We start from the raw sequence: 23531 nt of genomic DNA, 5'->3' as shown, positions 1-23531 counted from the left end.
GGAAAGTGTTATTCAGCTTTGGTTTTTGTTAAGATAACCAAGATGAAGTTCTGATGTTGCTTTAAAAGAAAAGCGATCTATAATAATTAAAAAACACGGTTTCATACAATGAAGAAGATGCAACACAGTACCTTTAAAATATTAAAAGACATTTAAAAAAATACTGCTCACACACTTTAAAGATGGTGAGAAGTCATCTCCAGCAATTTTAAAACTAAGCATCTTGGAGTACATCTTACAGAACCCTCATTTGGGAAAACCAAGGAACACACATTTAAAGGCTCAAATTCCCGTTCAGATACCATTCTACAGAGTTTGGGAAGCAAAGGGAGATTCAGAGCCTGTATAACATAGATTTGGTGGTGAATTAGAACAATCTGTCATAAAACACCCTGCTTTTAAATCTCAGCACAGGGAGAAAAATGTTGTTCATCATCTCCCACTGGGCATGCAGATGAGAGCTCTGAAATCTGATATCGGTGTCAGCAGATCCTGTTTTGTTTTCTAATTTCAAATTCCACAATGCTTGAGTGCACATGTCAAGAGATGGGTAAAGATTTACAAGCTGAATCAAGACGTGAGTATGGCACGGTCTGGTAGGAACTTGAAGGAAACTCAGAGATCCACAACACTCCATTAACCTGCTGTCAAGACACCTTTAGGCAAAGTAAGTCTTTCCATGGCTGATTTTCCCTTCTGCAAACCAGGAGAAAAGCAATTTAATTGTGTCCAGCTTCTTCTGACCTCAGAGCTGATCTTCACAGCCCCTTTCCTTAGGGGATTAACCCAATTTAGAGACATATCAGACAACGGACCTCTGAGGAGCTGTGGGGGAGCACTGATGGACAGTTGGTACCTGCACCCTGCCAGAGCCTTCAACTGCTTTTGTATCAACACCTGAGAAGAGTCAAAACAGCCACCCTTCCTCGTGGATATTTTCCAGGGAAGACATCACATCAGTTTTTCTTATGCAACACATACAGATTTTTCTTATAAATAATTACTTTCTAGATATATTCACCTATGCTCCAGAGCAGTTTTTCTGGATATCCTTAGAGTGCTTTCAAATAGCAGAATATGTTTCTCCTGATCTTCTAATAGGTTCTCTCTTTTTTTCAAGCTCTTTTCCAAAACTTTAAAGCATTTTTCAATTTTATCTGACTCTTTTAAATATTTTCCTCATATGTGTGTTTGTGTACTACTTCTTCTAATGTTAAGCACTGCTGTGATGTAAGTTCAAACCAGATCAAATGGGAAGCTCTTTGAAAGATTAAACCCACCAAATAACCCACACAAATCCACAAGGGCTGGGAAATAGTTTGCTGAAATCATATAAAAGCTGAATCGTGACAACATTTTCAAGTACAGTTCAAACAGCAGCTTTCAAAAAAATTTGGAGGTACACAAATGATTAAATCAATAATCCCAACCAAGAGACTGAGCAGGTTTCTCCACTGGAAGCAAAGTATTGTTCAGTGTGACACAAGAGTGTCATGACAAAGCCTTCTACCAGTGAAAGAGCTTGTGACAGACTGAAGGTGGCTGATGACCTGAGAAAGACTTCCACAGTATTGGTAAAATGGACAATAAACTGAAAAATAAACCCTCAAAAGTGCAAAGCAATGCCCACGGGAAAATGCTAATGGTACAGAAATAAGGAAATAATTAATTAACATTTATTACAGTCACTGTGAAGATCCTGAAAACATCAGTTCAAGTTCAGTTGAAATCTGAAAGGAATATGGCATTACATAAAAACAAACCAGAGAGCACAAATCATTGATATATTATCCTGACAGACACACAAATCACACACATCTTGAATGTTAAGATGTCATTGCAACCATTTCTCTTTTTCCAAATAGGATATGAACCAGTTACAGAAACACAGGACAGGATGAAGTATTAAACAGGTATCAGTAGGTGAAACTCAAAACATTATGATCAGAATTATCAAATCAGGATGTTTTTCATTCAGAAACACTAAACCCTAGACACTTCATCTCCAGCACTAACTGAATATTTAAATACCAATATTATTCCCGAAACAAACTATTAGTTCCAGATATTCTTTTGTTAAAAACCATCTGCCTCAGAGCTGTATTAACTGGGACAAAAATTAAGATTTATAGACATACACTTTGCAATTCCAGAATTTTTATTCTGGTATAACTTTTTCATTTATGTTTTAAAACAAGGCCAATGAAATACTTACCTCTGGCTGAATTGCTTTAAATACAGGCACATCCATTAGTGTTATTTGACCCTGGAACAAAAATTTTAAAAATCATAAGTTAAGATCAAAATTAACCTTGCATTCCACTAAGGTGCTGTGCTGATTAAGAACTGCATTTGTTCTGTTTTCTTTTCTTATTCGGCTTTCCTTTGGTTGCTAATTTCAGAGGTTTTGGCTCCTACCTCAGGGCCATCCTGCAAAAACAGGGAATAAAGTGCTCCCAACTTTGCATAAACAATAAACAAATGATGAGACATTATCCTCAGGAGCATAACCCTGCAGTTACACATGCAAGTCAGAGCTTGAACTAGAAACAGTAGGGAAGAGGCTACCCCAGAAGACAAGGAACTGACTTCAGCTGCTCAAGGGCAGTTTCTCTTCAAACTCTGGATGTCAGTCCGGGTGCCACACGGTTCTACCAGAACACCCCTAACATTTGTCAATCAATACCTGAACCACATTTGATTAACTAAGCAAAGTCATTGTTCAGTTGCTCAGCAACAGTTAAAATTAAACACAGCCATCTCTCTTGCAGCAGCTCAGAGCCAGTGAGCACATTTTCATTCTGGGATGTCTGGTTAGCTTTGAAAAGTGTCAAGTCAAAGACTGGGTTTTGCATTTTGAAACATATTCACAGAGCCTTATTTTAAGCTTATTTAATCCTGTACACTTTAGGATTTCCTTCTCACTCCATAGGCTGTGAGAAAAGACCATTTCTTTTCAAGAGTACATAGGCAGCCCAGAAATACCATCCAAGTTAGATATCACAAATATCCTTTTAATTATGAATCCAGGGACCTTGTTCTGTTCCCTCAGCTGTCAGCTGCACAGCTTTATTCCCATTTCCTTGAAAACAGCAGCTCCCCATTTATACACTCCAAGGTACACACTGACAGGTTTGTGGCTCTCACAAATTGCCACTGCCACTGAATGACACTGTGGATGGCAGAACAGCTCCTCAGAGAAAGTCAACCCTGCAGGACAATTTTAACTGGGATGCTGCAGTTGAAAGCCAGCAAGTGCAAAGAGATGCACCTGCTCTAATGAGACTCTGCTCTAATGACCCAATCTGCACTTGGTAGCACATCTCCTTGACCTCTAAATCTATTTTTGGACAGGAATTCTGACAATAAGCATTAAAAAGAATTATATAGAACCATTTTCTGTAACCAACACACTGCACACAATCATCTGCTATTCTGCAGTACAACATCACAGAAGCAACGAGCCCTTGACGTGTTTCGGTTTTCCCACACTTTCTTTCCCGGGCTCTGCTTTAGTCGGCTGCTCTTTCTTCCAAACAACGCCAAGCTGGGCAGAAATGTTCATCTGCTGGAGGGCAGGAAGGCTCTGCACAAGGATGTGGCCAGGCTGGACTGATGGTCGCCTGTGCTGGGTCCTGCCCTGGGATCACAACAGTCCCAGGCAGCACTACAGGTTGGGGGAAGAGTGGCTGGAAAGCCACATTCTGGGAAGAGTTGACTCTTCCTTTTGATTTCCACAGTGAAGAAGCCACATCTGAAACAGCAGCCCCAAAACTCAATGTCCTGCCTCCCACCTGCCTGCTTAAGAATATCCAGCTTTCTCAGAAATGTATTACTTTCAGTGACTATGTGGCTGATGGGATGGATCACTGTGCTTTTCAACAGAGGAAATCAATAGGAAAATCGGTTGGGGTTGGGAAGGTGGAATGAGAAGAATGGGCACTTCACTAAAATTCAAATCCAGGGTGTATTAAAAGATCCTTTCAAAAGACACAGGCATTTCAATGGTTATTAATATTCCACTGCAAATCCTCCTTACTAAAACAAGATTACAATAACAGTACAATAGAAACGAGCCAGGACACTGATTCACTGTTCACAGAGCAGAGAATGCTTAAAAATAAATGTCTTTCTTCCCAGCCCTCCAGAATCTGTCCTCTTCATCAGCCTGAACTGCCTCAGTTAAATTTGACTGCTTGCTTCAGTAGCGACTCCTAAACCAATTATTACTTTAGGACAGGCTCAATACCAAATATCTATGAAATAGAATGTCTTATTAGAACTTCACAGTAAAATTTCTATATAAAAAATAAAGGCACACGTTTTAGAGGGGGATATTAAAAAGGGCACCTCGACATTGAACAAACAGATGTCAAGGGTCAAGATTAATGGTCATTACTAAAAATATTTGAAATTGTTATTAAGTACATTAAAATATTTAAAAAAGCCTGAGAACTCAAAATGCTCAGTAAGTTTTAACAGAGGAACTTCTTTCTTTTAGTATCACGTTGATATTAGGGTGATTTTTTTTTTTTGCTAGTTTGGTTGACGTGTTTCTGCTTTTACTAAAATCTTCAGTAACACTGTATCACACTAGCACTTGTTCAAGAAACATCCCTTATTGAGGTCCCTTTCTTAAAGAGCTTGAAATTTCCATTAGGAGTTCCAAGTGCTTAATAAATTGCTCATAATTCAAAAGAATCGAGCCACTGAGAGCTGAATATTGAAGGTGATGGATAAAAAGCCATTTGACTTTATATGTATGACATTGTAACTCACTTTAGAGTTTAAAAATACCTTTGACAAAACAGACAGTTTGAAACATTAACTTGCTCACATTTGTAAGTCTAACAACCGAATTTTTACCCTTTTAAAAAGGTGCTCTCTCACTGCTAAGTAAAAAACAAAGCAAACTGAAAGGCTGGCAGTCTAATTAACAGCACTTGAAATGACAAAACTTCAAAAATAATTTAGGGCTTTTATGTCATGTGCCATTGCTCAGCTTTAACAGCAACAAAAAACTTCTGCCTCGACCAACTCAGGGGTATTTAAGGCCCAACAAACAAAGCCACCAGTTTGGCTCCTGCAGTGAAAGAGATACAATGCACTAACTTTTCTCACTCCAGGCTCCTTAACCCAGCCAATACAAATTCCTGGAGAGCTTCCCTCTCCCAAATGTGGTTTAATGCGTTAATATTCAACCCAAAAATTATAAGTGTTCACATCAACTTGTTACATGAAGCTGGCCAACCATAACTTCTCTGGTTTTGGATTGTCAGCTGCATAGATTAAAAAAAATAAAAATTGTTACATGTGCAATAAAAAGCTTCAAATTTGTCCTTACTTATCTTTTAAATAAGCATTCTGATTACGCAAAGATAAGGAAACTTGATATTTTCTGTCCTTCCAGAAGTGATATATCTATCAAGTTCATTTATATATTACAGTATTCCTTCACTGCCAAGGCAAAGAGTGAGCCAAATGGAATTTTTGTGTCTGTGTTTGCCCTAGATCCTAGATAACAGCTCTGGAATATGATTAGAAGAGGTATGTTTTTAATATATAACTAATATATTTCCCAATTCTCAACCACTTGAAGAGCTTTACAAGGGAGAAAAACCATCTTTTAAAACCAGTAATGATCATTTTCCAATTAACACACCAGAACAGTAGTTGGCAGATATTTCCCCACCCCTGCCCAGCCACAGGAGTTTTGCATGTGCAGAAGACCTTTCCTGGGGACAGTCTCCAACAGCCAAGTTTAAACATATTTTATCTCTCCTGGGCATTGAGAAGTTGGACTCATTAACAATTAACTACTTCGAACTACTAAAATTATTACCACACAGCTTCGTATAAAGAGGTTTTACCCCTCTCTTGGGGAGATGTGTCAGGTCAGAAATTTTACATCCAGATGACTAAGAGCTACTTTTCTGTGTCCTGCTTCTTTCAGGAATATGGAGAAGTTCAACAAAATGAAAGTTTAAAGTATTTCCTGATTTTTTTTTCCTCTTTTCTATGAGTACACCTGGATTATGCTCCTTCCATAAAACCCTGTAACTAAAGAACTCCTAGTTCCATTTAGGACCACTGTGTTAAGCTCCTCTCCACACTGCTCTATGAAAATTCCCATTGGATCTGGGCTATGATCCCATCTTTCTAGTCCCTAGACCTTCTCAGGGGTGAACTCTTTCTATCAGGCCACTACTGGTTTTCCTGCCATGTCCCTACCCTAAGGACAGTGCACTTCCCACCCAGCTCCTGGACAGAGACCCTCAGTGTAACACGAAAAACTAAGTTTCTGTTTGGGATGGGAAAAGAAAAAAAAAAAAAATCCCATGTCTGCATTTTGGTTATTGAAGAATACTGCCATCACCTGATTTTCCTTGAAGCCATGTTGGTTCAAGCAGCACTTCATAAATTGTTCCTTAATCTGAATTTTTAGAAGGAATTACATTTAAGCCTTCCAACTTGGCTTAGCACTGTCTCTCTGAGCTGCCAGGACACTTTTCCTCACTGAAAAAATAGCTAAGCCTCTGTTAAAGCACGGCATCAGTAGGAGAATAATTCTGCTGTCCAGAAGGAACACCAGGGGATTCGAGTTCCTGTGTTGAAACTCTCCTTGTTTTCTCACAGTGTCCACTCCAAAACTTTTATCATTAATAGCTCCTCCACATGCCATAATTAAGTTGCTTCTTCTTGCTCTCATTGGGAACATGTTTATTCTAATGTTCTTCTGTAAAGTAAAGCTAACAGGATATAGGTAACTTGATATTAACTGTCATAAGAACATCTCTGAGAAAAACTCCTTGTTTCGACCGAAGGGTTTTTAAATAAACTCTATTTGTGTATTGTTTCCAAAATAAGCAGGATCTTCTTCCAACAACCATTTGACAAAGCTTAACTGGAATCAAAAAGAAAGAAATACACATACATCTCAGCGTGATCTTACTCCACAGCACTTCCAGGGACCAGGGTGAAGAATAAAGAATCCTTCTTAGATAACTCGGTGGAAAGAAAAAAAGCAATGGATTTATACAGCTGCGCTTCCCTTAATTCCACCTCAAATATTTACACCAGCGTGGCTAAGCTGAAGTATAAAATGAAAAAGTGAGTCAAAAAGTAATAAACAGTCAGATAATTAAACAGTAGCCGCCTAAGAAATACGAATTTACTGTAAAGCAAAAAATAAATATTTCTTCAACCTGAAGTTCCCCAGCACCTTAATTTGGAGCTCATGTCCCCGAGTATTTTCCTTTTTTCCTTCAGCCTCCCCTTTCCACTGCCACTGCACCACTAACATATCCCACCCCACAAATTGTGCCCTGTATGCTCAAAACCACAGTTCTCCCTTGGCTGAAAATGGGGACCATTCACTGTGACCCTGCACACACACAACGGGCCAGACACCGCTGGGCAATCCTGGCACCAACCTGCTTGTGGCTTCCAGCCCACTAAGAAAGAATTGAGCAGTGACCAGCCTAAAAGCAGGTATTTACATCAGAGATGGTCTCCATTTCAGCTACAAAGATGTCTGCAGAATCCTTGGCAAAAAAACAAACGTGTCCTAGTTCATGTATTCATTGAATTTCCCCAAAATCTATCCAACATGCAGGTATTCAATATATCCCCTGAAAGGGGAGGATGGAAGCTGCAAGGTGATAAAGCAAACTATACATTTTAAATCAGCAGCAGCTATGCCTGAAGATCTCACCCATTTCAGCTGTAACTCGGCCCTTTCTAAAGCAGCCTTCAACCTCACAAAGAATTTAAACCACCCAGTTGGTAACAACCATATAACTGACTATTACATCTAAATTACAACAAGAATTTCCACTACTGTTCAAACTGGAGCCCTTGAAGGGCTGGCAGAGTTTTGCTACGAAGTTAGTGTGACTTCTGATAAAGGACCATTACATGGAAAGGCACACCAGGATAACTAACATTCAGGGTAGTGTAAGATGATTGCCAAAGGGGAGAATATGGAAAGAAAATCACCAAAAATATCTGCACTCAGGTTTCTCTTTGGCTTGGTAAGCAGCTTCTTGAAAATACAGGATTACAAGTGATAGCTTTTGTTGTCCAACTTGCCTCTTACCCATTAACTGACTAACCAGATGGAGTTTTGAAATGAAATAACAATGATGTCTCTAAGTCAGTGGGAACTGAAAAGACATCTGTGTGTCTCATTGGTACTGAAACCACCAGCATGGGTCTTATTTCCAGTATATCTCAAACAATTATCCTCCAGACTGTTGCTCTTTTTCTTCCAGGTTGTTTGTCCCATCTGTACACAATAACCTGATCAAAAAGCAACATTATCATAAAGGTACAGGATGAGACTTCACAATGCTCACATTGACTTGGTCACTTAAACTCTCACCTTTATGCTGCCTATGCACTGGAATTCTTTTCCATTCCAGCCAAGGTTCCCTAGCCATTAATCAGACAGTTGTCTAACCAGCTCTTAGACAGCAACCTGCTTTTATTGCTGTTTTACTGGCTTTATCACATTATCTTTCCTCTCAAGGAACAAGGTACTTGGCCAGCCCCTAAATCATTTAATCAGTGTACCACTTTAAAATGAATTATATTTTTTTAAACAGGATTCACTCAGCCTTCCCTAGTGACAGATGTCTGTAGTCTGCACTGCATCCATTTTAGAAGAGCTATCACTAAACTAAAAGCTTCCCCATACTTTGAAAAAGCAACTGGTAGCATATCCATGTCCAATCCACGCTGGTGTCCTCAAGAGCTTGGCCATACTTAACATCACTCTGGTAGTCCTCACATTTAACACTGAAATCCAGATTTTACACTTCTCTGTTATGGCAGGACTAAACGCAGGAAGAATGAGGAAATGGTCAATAAAATAAACACAAGTGTAAGGGTCAAAGGTATTTTGCCTCCAAGGTACCAAATTTTTGGCAAATTTACTTACTTCTACAACCTTCAGCAGGAATGATCAGAAAAAGGCAGCACTCAAAGCAAGCAAGTGCTACTGGAAAAGCAGATAAACCTGCCTGGGGAAACAAACATTAACAAAGAGGTGCAGCTGTGTAATGAAACACTGAAAAAGAAATGAATTATTTCCTTGCCAAAGAGCTGAACACTGATGGTTTTGCTCAATTGCTCAGAATTCTGTCTGTAAGATATTTCATATTCATTTACAGTAAATGAAACCTGTTATGAAGAACTAGATACTTTGAAAGGAAAGAGTAAAGATGTTTCTTTTGGGGAACTGAGAAAACAGCAAAATTATACCTGGTAGTATAAATCCAAAACATAAGCATAGCTTCAACATTTTAATGTGAAATTCTTAATTAAAAGATTTTTGTGAGTGCAACTCTACCCAGTTTGAGACAAAATACGAAAATAGCAAAAACACTGGATTTGAATACAGATTTTTATCTAGCTGAGATTTACTAAGCAGGTAACATTTAAAACATCCAGTGTGAAAGGTTTCTGCATGTGAGAGATGAAGGGTTAGACAGTAGAGCAGAAGGATTATGAAATGTGATACAAGACAAAGCACCTTGGTATATTTGGCTGTCCAAGTGAGTGACAGCAACTCCACAGAGACTCACTGCTCTATTCTGCTGCTCCACAGCAGCCACTGCTTCATTCAATGAACTCATTCTGGCCCCAGTGCATAATTCCACTTGAATTCATGCCCCCAGCCCCAAATCCCCTAAGTACTTGGATTTCCTTTATGTAGAGAAATCACAAGATAAACCTGAGAGGATAGCCAGCCCCAAAAACCCTTCCCAGGGAAAGCAGGTGATGCATTGCCCAGCTGTTCCTGACAATGGTGCAAAGAAGAGGCCCAAAGCACATGACTTGAGCCTCAGTCAGAAATAAATCCCATTCACTCTCCAAGAAGAATTTCATGTGTAAGTAAGTACCTACCCCTTCATAATCCAGCTGCTTTAAATTTTCAGTGTGCTCATTAGAATCAATTTAGCCATTAATAATTAAGAGAAATAGTTATTAATGATTACAAACCAGAACAAACTTAATGGGAATATCTTGTGACACGTAATACCACGTATTGATAATTTCTCCAGGACAAATCCTCGTGGATCTCATCACTTGAATTATAAATACAGGAAGAGCAATAGGTTCTTAGCAATCTTTCTAGTAGCACACTTGAATACTTAGAAGGACCATCTGTTGTCCTAATCCCTACAAGTAGGGTAAAAATAAAAAAAATCACCCAGTGTTTTGGTTAAACATCTCCTTTTTCTGTACACTCAAAAAAAAAAAAAAAAAAGAAAGCAAGCACTCCAGTAAGAATTAACAGAGTTAAAAATTAAAACACCTCCAAAAAAAAAAAACCAGCACAGATCAAGTATAGTCTTGCAACTTAAACTCTGCGTGTCAGAATTAAGCTGCATCACATAGATTTAAGAATCTTTGGTCTATGCTACATGTAAAAGGGTGAAAAATACCTGGACAGCAGAGCCCCAAAAGATTACTTACCACTAAACAGAATACAGACAATGAAGAAAATGTTTTTAAAACCCATGGATGACAGAAGTCAAGCAAAAAGTATCCAGAACTGGAGAAGCAGAGGAAAAGCTGCCAGGAAGATTCAGACACAAAGCAATAAAAATGACTGGAAGTGCTCACCGCATATTCCTCTGGTGTGACCTTCAGAACATCAAACACCACGGCATCAAAGCTCTTCTTCAGCTCAGCTGAACCTTTGTCACTCAAGGACTCAGAGCTGCTACTCTTCTGCAGAAACAAACAAAAACACTGAGGATATTTTGGTCCTCTCCTCTTCTTTTTGTCTTTTCTTTTTTACACTCCCAAAAGCAACACTTTTGTTCAAACAACACAGGTCACAGAATTGTTCTGTAGGGTAAGTTATCAATTAAAAGTCAGCCCAGGACATGGTTTCTCCTGACACAGACTGCTAAGGTTTTCAAGACTGTGGATATGGGTCCTTGAAATAAACTCTTGTCCATTTTTAAGCGCTTCTGTTATAAGGACATATAAAGAAAACACTCATTTAATTATCATGTCCACTTTTAATTAGATTCTGGCAGTACAATCTCTCCGAAAAACCTGCCTTTGAAAACACCACTAAAACCTCTAAACCAGGGAGGCATTTTCAGTAACCACTGTACTTACAGACACATTCCAGTTACAAGTCCTCTCTCTTCCTGGTTAGTCAAGATAGGAGAAAAAAAGTACTCCTTGCTGAAAGCAAATTCATGTAATTTTTGCCAAAATATATTTTATTCAATTTTATCAGACATCACATGAACATTCAAGACTATTTTGCTGAGTAAAAAGGTAGCTTTTCCCCCAAGAAAACTTTTCAGGTGCGTGCCAAAAAATGACCAATGATTCATAAAACAAGGTAAGTACTAAAATTTGTATAAACACAAACAGTGGTCTTGGAGACTGATGGCAACTGTCTTGTTTAGATATTGACAATATCTGTGAAATTATGCTGGAGATTATTTGAACCCTTTTGATAATAGAAAACTCCAGTTTTCCTTTCACCTTGTTTGTGGTGCTTCCCATTTCCACGTGGACCTGCAAGTGCGTAACACACACGTCTGCTAACAAAATTTGCGTGTAAATATATAAATAAGCCAAACACCTTTGGGAAGGTCCAGTGAAGGAAGCAACTATAGTCAGGACTATTGACTTTGCAGTGTTCTAACTTCAGCCCAAGCCTTCTTTTCTATAACAAATGCATGACAAATGCAAAATTATATAAACTTCAAAATAAGAGGCACCAGCAGATGAGGCCAATCTCCATTGCTGGGATCATACACACACTCTAAGCTGTTCATTTCTAGGGGGCAGAAGCTTTGGTGGGCAGGAGGGCCCCATATCTATGTCAGAATACAGTCCAAGAGACAAAGGGAACAACTTTATTCCACTGCTACTGTGCCAGACTGTCCCTCAGTACACACAGACACACAAATACCTGTCAAAACATTTTCACGGGCCTTGCCAGCCCAGCTTATTGCACTAAGAGCATTTATTCTTGTTAAAACTTGAAAAGAAAAGCTTTCACGTCTAGATGTGATAGAAGAGAACACAAAAAAAGGCATTTTGGCTATGGCAAGGCCATAAATGCTAGCTCATGTTCTTTTGGTATACAAAGATCAGAACTTTACACTATTCCCATCTAAACTGGGGGTGTATGAAACCAACACACAAAATATGACTCTGTTGGGCGAAACCTGTTAAAGGAAAACATTTTGGCACATTTAAAGTGAAAATGGAGTCCTTGATTCCCCAACAAGTGAGGTTTGTAGTCCTTACCTCTGAAGCAGTGGCTGCAATGTTAACACTGCTGGGCTGCCCGTTCATCAGGTCCATGCTGCCCACACCATCCGGCTCCAGCCCTACATCGACAGCAGCAGCATCATCTCCAAGGCAACCGAAGAACCATTCCTACGAGGAGCACAAAGTCATCAGAAACCACTTGTTCATGTGTTTTAACCAAGAGTCAGGATCTAGAATCCTTAACAAAATGAAAGGGCTTCCAAAATGGCTCCACCAGTTTGAGGTCCATATTTCAAATTCTAACACATATTTTAAAATTACCTATTTAAACCCAACATAAACAACTGAAGGTTCCATTGAGATCCATCCCTTACTGGCAGTATCAACTTATCATATTCTTTTCCCTACTACTTCCTACATGCCAGGAATCAATATGTAAATGTATGCAGCAGCTCTAAATTAAGGTTAGGTCTGCAACATCAGTTCACAGCTCTTCCTTTTATTACCAACTTTAAAAAGTTTATTTCAGATGTTAACTCTATTAGATAACTTCAATAAGGTGCTATCCAATCATTTCCTATCTTATATGCCTCTTTACCAGCTTCAAGTGAAAAATTACCATATCAAAAGCAATTAAAGAGTGCAAGTGGAATTTATACTTTTCTCCACAAATTACCCAAATTATTGCTTAGTAAAAACACCCAAAACAAACAGAAAAACACACAAAGGAAAACCCCACACACTTTTAGTGCATCCTTTCAAGAATACTATTACTTTTCATTTCTACAGAGATAATGTTGCAAAGAAATGGAAACCTTTGGCACCCACTGCAAAAACAAAAAGACTACCCAAAACTGAAGTGTTACAGAGAGTAAAAATTGGTTTATGCTTAAATTTAATGAGCTCTTGGTGCCCTCTAGTGTGAAAACTACTATAAATCAGCTTCCTTAGGTCTGTGTCTGCAACAGGTGTGTCTCCAAAGTTGCTCTTATTTATGAAATTCACTTTAGGTTTGTAGTTTAACTCTAGTATTAAATGGTCTGCAAGTAAATGGAGAAGTGACGAGGAGCTGAGTAATTCCACATGACAAAATAGTATTGCAGCAGCTCATACTCGAGGCCTCTAAGGAATGAAATAAAATAACCTGAAAAGCTGTATCTCCAAGTGACCTAAACCAGGACTGTCAGACAGGCAAGCCTGGAAGGCAAGAAACTGCAATATTTAAATAATAAAATATCCTCAAAAAAGCAGTAATTGTAAAGTGCCACTGTAGGAATGCAATACAGAAAGGAGGGCAGCAAACGGGAGCCACGTGGCAAATTTCAATCAAACGCTTCAGCTTCCACTGAATTGAGTATTCCACTGAATTTTAGAGTATTAACAGTCCCATCTGAGCTGTACTTCTGCAATTCAGAGCAGCCATCCACATTCTACCCTTTCTTGTTTTGGAAAAGCTGATGGGACTGTTTCATTCACAGGACAGAGGATGCTGCATTTCACTTTAACATTATACTCCCAGCCCATTTGCTTTAAGAGTGATTACTCCCCTAAAAATGCACTTAACTGCATTTAAACCTTAGCTGGTGTTATACTAACAGAGCATGCAAAGGGAAAAATACACCTCATCTTTGGCTTGTGACTGTCACTGCTGTGCTGCCCCTCCCCATCTCAATTACCCTTCAGATTATCTTGTGAGGAATATTGCCAAATGCCCAGCTCCCCAGTGCCTCTTCCCTACAGCCTTTTCATTTGCTGAACAGAAAAGCATGGAAATAAAACTAACTGATGTGTCACAACTTTCATTTCTGTAGTGACAGCAGAGGACAGAGGTATCACATCTTCAAAACCAGTTTCAGGCTCCCGCACACATTCAGAACTGCACACTCGTCCCAAAGTAATCTTCCCTGCTAAAAACTTACCCTTCAGATATTTGTGATATTTTTAACCTTTTTTTGAGGAAAAATGGCACTTGGGACAATTCCCTCATAACTATCTGGCCCATAACTGTATCATACAAAGCCAATCTTACACTAAATGTTATACATTTGACCCTTGGCTCATATAGGCTTCAGTTGTTCCCCTTCCCCATATTAACGGGAGGCAACAAGAGGGAGAGAATTGGCGAAGTGTTTCTGCCCAAGGAAAAGCAAAACTGGGGTGGGTTTTTTGTGGAGGTATTTGGATGGTACTATTTAGAAAAAATTATGCATATCACAGAAGCCTATGGAGTCGGCAGAGCAGCCTCAGACAAACAAGAGGAGACTAACTCCTCTCTAAGCAAGCACTAAAGCCCAGTTTCCTAAATAATTAGCCTCACAATAACCCACAGGCTCTCACAGTAACTTATTTCCTAACAGATTTCCACCTTAGAGGATCTACCTGGAGGGTACAGCAGTGCTGCACATTGATCCAGGTTTTCCTTTTATATCTGGTTACTGTGATGGGAACTGAGAGAACTCTGTCCCTTAGTCAAGGAGGGTCGAAATTGCCCACCATGCAAAGGAGAGACTTCTACAAGGCAAAGAAACACTGGAATTTTTTTAATAAGTAGAAAATCACCTAGGGAAGAAAAAACAAACTGCATGCAAAGGAAACTGAGATTACAAAATAAAACATCTGCCCTCGGGCTGTATCCTAACAAAGCTGTCCATGCAATTCTGTGTCCATTGCTGCATTACAAGGGTACGTCTGAATACATTTATACTTTTCCCCTGCTTTGTGGAGATACAGTAAGCAGCTGAATTAGAACTGAACTGCCATAAACTAACATTCATCAACTTTAAAGTTCCAGGATTTGCAGCATTTGAAGTGTTTTCATGTTTAATGCAGCTTTCAAAAGTACATGACCACTCCCATAACAATGAAAAGTCACAGCAACGGTTTTGGCCAGTGTGTCACTGAAGACAATTATTGAAAAATATCTCACACTGGAATAATTAAATCATTTGCTTCCTATGCTACTCTTCTGCTCGACACCAAAATAAGAAGGAAACAGCAATATCAGAAGGTGATCAAGAGCAGAGCAGTTCAGAGTAACACAGCTGGGTATGTGCAATGACTGTGACAGTGAGTCACAGAGTTTTCACTGTGTACCTTGTATATCCAGTTACTAAAACTGAATTACACTGAGTAATTTGAACTTTCACTCTGTTTCTCCTCTCCAATTTAATAAATGCCTCTAGGCTCAGAAATGGAATTGAAAGTGTTTTATATGATACACAAAATACTTAAACATGCATTTATGCCAACCTGAAGCCTGGACACGCTATCTACCTACCTCTTCGTGCCAGTGTCCAGTGAAAAGCAAACTAAAAATACTGATACAAAAGATTCCTCACACCCAAAGAATGAAAATATCTAGACTATTGTTGTGGTTTAACCCCAGCCAGCAACTCAGCCCCACACAGCCACTCACTCACTCCCCCACGGCGGGGTGAGGGAGAGAATCAGCAGAGAAAAAGTGACAAAACCCATGAGTTGAGATGAGACAGTTCAGCAGGGAAAGGAAAAACTCTGCACTCAAGGAAAGCAGGGAATTCATTCATCCCTTCCCACGGGCATGTTCCAGATGGTGTTCAGCCATCCAGGCAGGTGTTCAGCCATCTCCAGGAAAGCTGGGCTCCATCCTGTGTAACAGTGACTTGGGAAAACAAACACCATCACTCCAAATATCCCCCCTTCCACCCCCTTCCTCGTCATATCTGTGCCCTGGAATATCCCTGTTGGGCTCAGCTGTCCCAGCTACATCCCCTCGGCCCAATTTGCTGTGCACCCCCAGCCTACTTACTGGTGGGGTGAGGAGCAGAGAAGGCCTTGACTCTGTGCAAGCAACCAGAACATCCCTGTGGTACCAGCACTGCACTCAGCACAAATCCAAAACACAGCCCCACACTAAATACTATGGAGAGAATTAACTTTTTCCCAGCCAAAGCTAGCACAACTAAGCAGGGGCTGCTGCCTTCAGTGAGTTGTTCTGCCAATTCACCTAGAGCTGTATTTAATGACCATTCCCTTCCAAGGACTGACCTACAGATCCCCCAAAAGGGCAGCTCGGTGAGGATGAGCAAGGGCAGTGCCGCAGGGTGTGGGTGAGCACAGTGACTTATCTCAGCACAAAGGGCACCAGAGGGTGCCCTTTGTTTTAGACAAACAGCTCTGTCAGTGGAGCCATCAACTGACTGCATCACAGCTGAGTGAATCAACCAGCGGTGCAAAGGCTTCTCCCTGAGTTCATTAAAAAAGTGACTGTGTCCCAGAGTTATCCAAAGGAGCACGGGGGACTGAATACACGGCTCTGCCCAGAGTACAAAACTAAATAACAAAGGCATTTCAGAGAGCTTGAGCTGGCTTCAACCCACAGATTCTTCCTGGTGGCCGGGGACACCCAGCATCGTGACAGTGAGCACACTCCAGAGACCAGGAATGGGCATCACACTGGGATTGTGTTTCAACTGCTTTACTGCAATTGCTGTATTTTGCTAAACTGAACTTGTATTTATATTGCAATTTCAGTATATTTCGTACCACATTGCTAAATCAGAAATCCTCTGTAACACCAACTCTACTCAAATTGTGAATTTAACATAAAACGTTACACCCCCTCCATGTGTGGAATGCCTAAAAGAACCTGGCCAGGCAGTATTGGACTCACAGGTGTCTAACAGGACACCTACACCTGACTGCCTTCCATAGCAGCTGTTCTTGACTCAGCTTGGGTCAAACACTGTCCCAAAAATACACTGTACAAACGGCATTTTAAAAGACTACTCTAAAGTTACATTTAAAACCTCCTGTGAGAGCAGTGCAAAAGCTTTGAGGAAACAGCCACAGTGCAGTTTTATGAACAGCTCAAGAGTCATGATGACCAATATCCTCTTTGTTCTTATTCATAATGTCAGTACAAAGTGTCATTTGTTTTGATCACAGATCCCCATTAAGATAACAGAAGTGCCTTGCATGGATCATGATGGACAAATATGCAGAGCCACTACCAAAGGCTTTGGGGACCAAAGAACAATAAGGACTGAAAAATCAGTTCCAGAGACAATGAACCTGAGCTCCTGATCCTGTGGAAACATCTGAAGACTAAAAGAAAACTTACTGTCTAAAAGGCAAAAGCTGAGACAACTGCTAAAACCCAACAACAACACAAGAAAAACAAAACCAAAAAACCCACAACAAAAAAACTACAAGAAATCAAACATATTAAAAGACCCACAAACCATACACTCCACACCAAAACAAAATAAAACCAACAAACCAATAAAGCCCCACAATGAAGCAGAAAAATCACCGAGGAATAGGCCACAGGACAAAGAACGTTCATTCAACTATGAAAGAAGATTCTGCCAAGTAAAATCAAACTGCACCTTCCAAACTGTATCCTTCAGTTTTACACCCAAGCCACCAAAACAGAAACCCAACCAGTTACTGCACTGTAAGAATAAAGGCAGGATGTACACGGGGATAAAGAATAAAAATGAAAGTCACCTAAAGCCATGCTTTAATTCAATTTTCAGCAAGCATGGTAATATTGAGAGGTAATATAAGACAGCAAAACTGATAAAAATTGAAACTACCACAAAAGAGATGAAATCAAAGCCGAAGCAACTGAGTATAACCCCATTCTCCTGCAGGAAATTTATCACTGAAAATAATGAAATCCCAGACCCAGAATCACACACACTACAAAATCTGCAGACACGTGAATCTTGGCAAAGCATTGGGTAAACTGCCACTAGTGAAGACTGAGATAAAGGGCACCAGCATAAGACACACATTGGGTAGAGGCATGATAAAAACAGAACAGCTTAGTATCAGAGAAGGAAGAGATTACTAACAGTTATTAAATATGCAATACCAGTACAAATATTAGAGCAATAAAGCATTTGGCAATACAGGAAAGCAATATAATACGGGACAAATAAAACTATCTGATGGACAGAACAATAAAAAATTAAAGTCAATCATTAAAGGACTCTTGGAGCTGATGCCTGTAAAATTTCTGCTGTGAGCTTCAGCTGGAAATGATGCCACCAATACTGTAAGCACGAAGTATCCACAAGAGATGTTTGCATGAGTTATGGGCCAACACTACCTGCAAAACATTTCCAAGGAGACACTGATGCTGTTACTCTGCAGTTCTTTTAAAAAACTTTTCAATGGAATGCGTGCAGAGAAGGGCTTGCAGGTTCTCTGAAGGCACCACTGCAGAAGGGGAAACCAGGAGACCTCAGCTTATGCCAACACACTGAGATCTGCACGAGGACACACCTGCCATGACTAAATACCAGGAGGGCAAACCAGGACTATGAATGAAATGAAAATTTATGCTCAAAATCAGATGACAGCAACCGGATTCTTAACAGTTTCCAGAAAGCACCAGTAACAGCAAAAACCCCATAGCTGCCTAAGCTGATCCTGGACTCCTTCCTGGCAGGAATCGTGTCCCACGGTGCCTGCAGCAGCAGCCCAGCTGCCCCAGTAACACAGACTCCTGCTTTCACTGGTCTGATCGGTCCTGCTGCAAACTCAAAGCACTTCTGTGCTCACACAGATCACTTGTGCCACACATACATTCCTTCCCTAAGCATCTGTTACACAACAGTCACAGCAGCATCAGCTGGTTAAGCTCCAAGACAGATGAAATTAGAATCCACAGAACAGCAAGAAAGAGAACAAAGATTCTTTTTATTATGTTTGACACTGAAATTTTAAATTGAAAAAAAAAAAAGAGAGGAGCTTCATTTAAATGTGTTCATTTAAATTTACATTTTCTCCTCTTATCTTAGAAAAGGTTTTACCTGGACAACTAAGTAAAATTGCTATTCTTTAGGAAGCCACTATCCACCCACAGCACTTCTACTATCATGTATATGCTCGTGTTCTGAACAGCAAGATCTTACTGCTGCTTTTATGCACCTCATTCCCTGACTTGGGGGTAGCAGGGGAAAGAGAGGTAACAGTCAGGTTTTGTCTCATTCATATCTTACTCAGTTTCCAGCTATCAAGGTCTCTTCTCCATGGTGTTCCAGTACCCAGTGCTCTCCTTTTTCATCTCAAGAACTGGTACAACTTGTAGCTCCCATTTCCTCAGATAAGAGAAAGAAAAAAAAAACCCAAACCAGAGTATCCTCCTCCAGGGCACAAGCTACTCATTCATCAAACACTATTACAAAAATCAAACCATTAGCTCAATTTGTGATCAACTTGCAGAACAATCAAGAGGTTCAGCTCAAAATGGAAAGTTTCCCAGATTAGTTCCACACAAACAGGAAGGAGATCCTTACCGTGCCCACTTCCACACTCAAGAGCACCTATTCCTCTGTGGACTGACAGAGCCAAGGCTTCACTGGGAGATATTCTAGCACAAGGCAACAGATTTTGGTGCACAGCTGCAAGCAGTGGCAGATCCAGGCCCTCACACAACGCAGGCATGAATCAAACAGAGGGATCATTGCAGGCAACAAATGGACTAAGCCAAAAATGTGAACATGTGTACGTGCTATTTAAGTTTAGCCTGAGGTCGTAAGAGGTTGGCTTTCTGCTAACAAAAGGTCTCTCCAGCACAGTTTAAGTGTTAGAAGACAAAACATAAGTGCAGTAAGTAAATAACTGCACAAAACCTGAAGAAGTTTGTGCTCACAAACTACTCACAAATTCTCAGGTCCCCATCACTTCTTTCTTCAGAGACCAACAACAAGCTTCTGTTCCGTTTTGTGGTTCTTTAGAAAGGACAATGCACAGGAGAAAGTTTTATTCCTTCGGGTCTGGCTCTTACTTTACAACTGCTGTCAGAACAGACTGAATCTCTGAAGTTATGATACACAGTTTGTTTTACTTCCCACGTGCCAAAACAGTAAGCAGTAGGAAACCAGATTATTTTAGCAGAGAAAATACATCAAAAGTATAACAAGGCTTTACTCTGCTCAGTCTCCTCTCCAGAATTCAAGCCTACCTGAAGTTTGCTCTGTCTGAACAGCATTTCTTCTAATGCTTGAAGAAGAAATCCAGGTTTGCTCAGTGAGGAACCAGAGGAGGATCCTTCCTCACCCCAAGGACACAAAACAGGAGAAATCATAACCTTGAGACATTTCTCAAAGATAGGAGCCAGTGATTTCTATTTTCAAGACAAAGAAGCAAAAAGGGGGCAAAGAAAATAAATAAGACTTAAACTAGAAGCTGATATTTTTAATTAATTAGGCAGTTCTAAAAGATGATAACCTTTCCCCAACTGGCTTTTCCACGACCCCACCACGTGGTCATGCAGCTCAGTTTTGTTTGCAAACAAGAGGAGCAGTAAATGATTAATGTCCTCTTGATTAACTGAGGCTCAGTTTGCAAAATGTTTTGATTATGGGCCTAGACGTGCAGGCACCACATCAGTGGAATTAATAAAGGAAGAACACATCTGTGGACAACATTCTGCACAGGGAAATCATACTTAAGAGCATGTAACAGCAGAGCACTGAATGCTGCTAGTGTGGACTTCAGGATTCAAATATTCTTTTCAGAGGTACTTACATCCATGTTTTTTCTCTCTGTGGATAATCCCAACAACACACAAATGGGGAAGAATCACTAAGACCTTGCAACAGCAAAAATATCACAATGTATCCCTGTGAAAAATCTCTGAGAGCTGCCTTCTATATTCTTAGTTTTAATTTTTTTACTTTTTAGAATTATTTTACATAAGGCAACACTAACAATTCCAGCAGAAGACAGATTATAACTATCTACAAATGCACCCACGCAGGTCACAGGCATTCTCTCAGAACAGAAAAAAGGCTTCATGGGAAAAAGATTTGGGAAAAACATTTAAATAAAATTCTATGTACAACTCCACACTTTTAAGTTCTGAAACAAGAGAAGACAACTGACAGCATGAGCTTTGTTACTGTCAACTGGCTACAGGGACTCTGACACCAGCAATCCCCACAACTCTCATGCCAAAAGCACATATAAGAAAATACAAGGAAAAAAACTGAGACTGAGGATCCAGACAGTATTCTGTGTAAACCTACACATCACACATGGATGTAAAAAGACTCCAATATCCATTCAACTCATGGAAGTATCTTCCAGAGGCATTAAGTGCCAGAGTTGAAATTGTGAACAGCCAAATCAAAACCAAGATGATCAAACCATCCTAGGACAGGTTTTTAACAAGTGGGGGGTGACAAAGTACCAACTGTGGCTGAGGAACAGCCTCCAAATCCACAGAGCTGAGGACTCAGTGCATACACACATTTGCTTTGCAGCAATGCAAAAAAGACTGACATTTGGAGAAGAGAAGGCAAAACTGCTCTCCCATTGAACACCTGACTTTCTCATTCAGGAAGAAAACACTGCTGAGAGAACATTACCCTGTATTTTTGTAAAGCCACTAATAGACAACGAGGATCTTTCTTGAACAATACAAACAACATCTTAGTCTGGTTTGAAATTCAGCTTTCAGAGAGATGGGTACAGTCTTCATCAATAACACCTGTGATGGCAACATATTCAAGAATAATCATTCTTCTCTGCACATCACACATCAATATGCACCGTTGCTATAGAAATGGTGCTAACAGAAAAAATCTATCAGCCCAGGAATTGCCTGTGCTGGTACAACTACTGAAAACTACAGCAGGAGAGCTGAAAACTACAGGGGGAGAGCTGGATCTTCTGCCTGTGTCACTGTCCCCTGCATTCATCCACGCAAGTGTGTCAAGCCCAGAGCATCCAACAATCCAACAAGCAAACAATACACAAACCAGTTAATTATCTGCCTGAGCATCCACATCTTTCCCGCATTTCTAACTCCCTTTGGAAGGGCCTCGGTAATCAGGTGACTAACAAGAGGGCTGATAGAGACCTAAATACCCATACTTCGATGTTAAATGCTTTTTTTCCACTCAAAAAACCCCTGACCACCACAGCATCTGCCTAATAAAACATAAGAAAATCCAAGCTAATTCAAATACAACTCCAACAAAGTGAATGGATGCTGGAACCTTGTTTCAGTGTTTAAGGACAATCAGACAAATTCAGAGGATTTGTCAGTGACCTGTTCAAAGTGTCCGAAACTGGAGACCAACCAAGTGTGTTGGTTTCAACTGAAATCATTCAGAGTAAACGTTTTCATGAAGGAGGACTGTTTATTTTTAAGATGGCTTAAAACTTTTTTTGTGTTATCATAACAGAAATGTACAGCAGACTACGGGGCAATCCTGTGTCTGCCTTGAGTAATAAAGAGACAAATTTATCTGAAGGCCTGAGATTCTGGTAAACCCACCTTACTGCTCTGTGCACTAACAACAACAGTTGAATCACCAGCAAAATCTAAATGTGATTTCAAGTAAATGGACAGTAGAAATGAGAGCCCTGCTGGAGCCATTTCTAAGCCATCTATCTACATTATTGATGAAAGGATCTGCTCTAAAGAAGGAATGACATAATAAATATCTACAGAGTTTGTATAACTGATTTAGAATACAATGCTTTCCAGAAATACACTGAGATGTAGCACAAGCACTAATCTGAAGAGCACAGCTGGCAAAGAACAAGCACCAACTATGCAAAAACACTAATATACTTCTAATGGTATTAAAGGCAAGCCTCAAATTCTTGTTACAAAACAAGGAGAAAGACAAACTGCAGGGGAAAGATTAATGACATGCCTTCAATACAGTCTGTCAAGCAGGATTTCTAAGATTATTCCAGCACTGTGAACTCAGCACAGGATGTTCACAAGTGATATCCTACCCAACTACTTGGATATTTGAGCTATTCAGTGGATGACTGGATAATTACCACTCAGACATATCCTTAAGCTTATGAAATGCAGCTGTGTCCATTTCTGCCAAATTAATGAATGCAGACATTAAAAACTGATCCAAGTGCAGGTATGTGCAAGCGGGTCCAAGAGCAGTGACAGAGGCAGCCTGTACACAATATAGTTTTGACAGAGATTTGGAGGAGAAAGGGGTTTTGAATGTAAATCAACTGTTTTACAGCAGATGAGGGTATTTCTTCTTAAGGAAGTCATGCCATTTAACGGTTCATTTAACTAAAATGAGAATTACATTCACCTTTGTGTTAATCTTTTAACTGATAAAAAGTAAATCTAGAATGCCAGAACGCAAGCAAGTCCACAGCATGAGATGGCAGGATATTGCAATTAGGAATATAAAACCCATTATCAAGTGACCATTCACTGATGTTAACTGCATCTTTAAAAAGCTCAGACTGGCACCTTCCAAAAGAATCCCTTATGAACTGCTACTTATGTT

General features: G+C 39.9%; 1 protein-coding gene across 5 annotated transcripts in view; it reads right to left on the bottom strand.

The window, feature by feature from the left end:
* Positions 1-23531, bottom strand: part of RALGPS2 (Ral GEF with PH domain and SH3 binding motif 2) — a 107301-nt gene that overhangs the window by 71862 nt on the left and 11908 nt on the right. For 3 of the 5 annotated variants that reach the window (XM_064664175.1, XM_064664171.1, XM_064664173.1), the window contains exons 2-4: positions 12292-12423; positions 10633-10761; positions 2216-2266 (exon numbers count right to left, since the gene is read on the bottom strand). In XM_064664175.1, coding sequence (XP_064520245.1) covers positions 2216-2266; positions 10633-10761; positions 12292-12348 — 237 coding nt within the window. In that variant the 5' untranslated portion in view covers positions 12349-12423. The remainder of the gene's footprint in view (positions 1-2215; positions 2267-10632; positions 10762-12291; positions 12424-23531) is intronic. The other 2 variants (XM_064664172.1, XM_064664174.1) reach the window with 1 other exon arrangement.

This window comes from Pseudopipra pipra, chromosome 9, assembly GCF_036250125.1.
Source record: "Pseudopipra pipra isolate bDixPip1 chromosome 9, bDixPip1.hap1, whole genome shotgun sequence".
Classification (NCBI taxonomy): Eukaryota; Metazoa; Chordata; class Aves; order Passeriformes; family Pipridae; genus Pseudopipra; species Pseudopipra pipra.
This window is presented reverse-complemented; position numbering and strand designations above follow the sequence as displayed.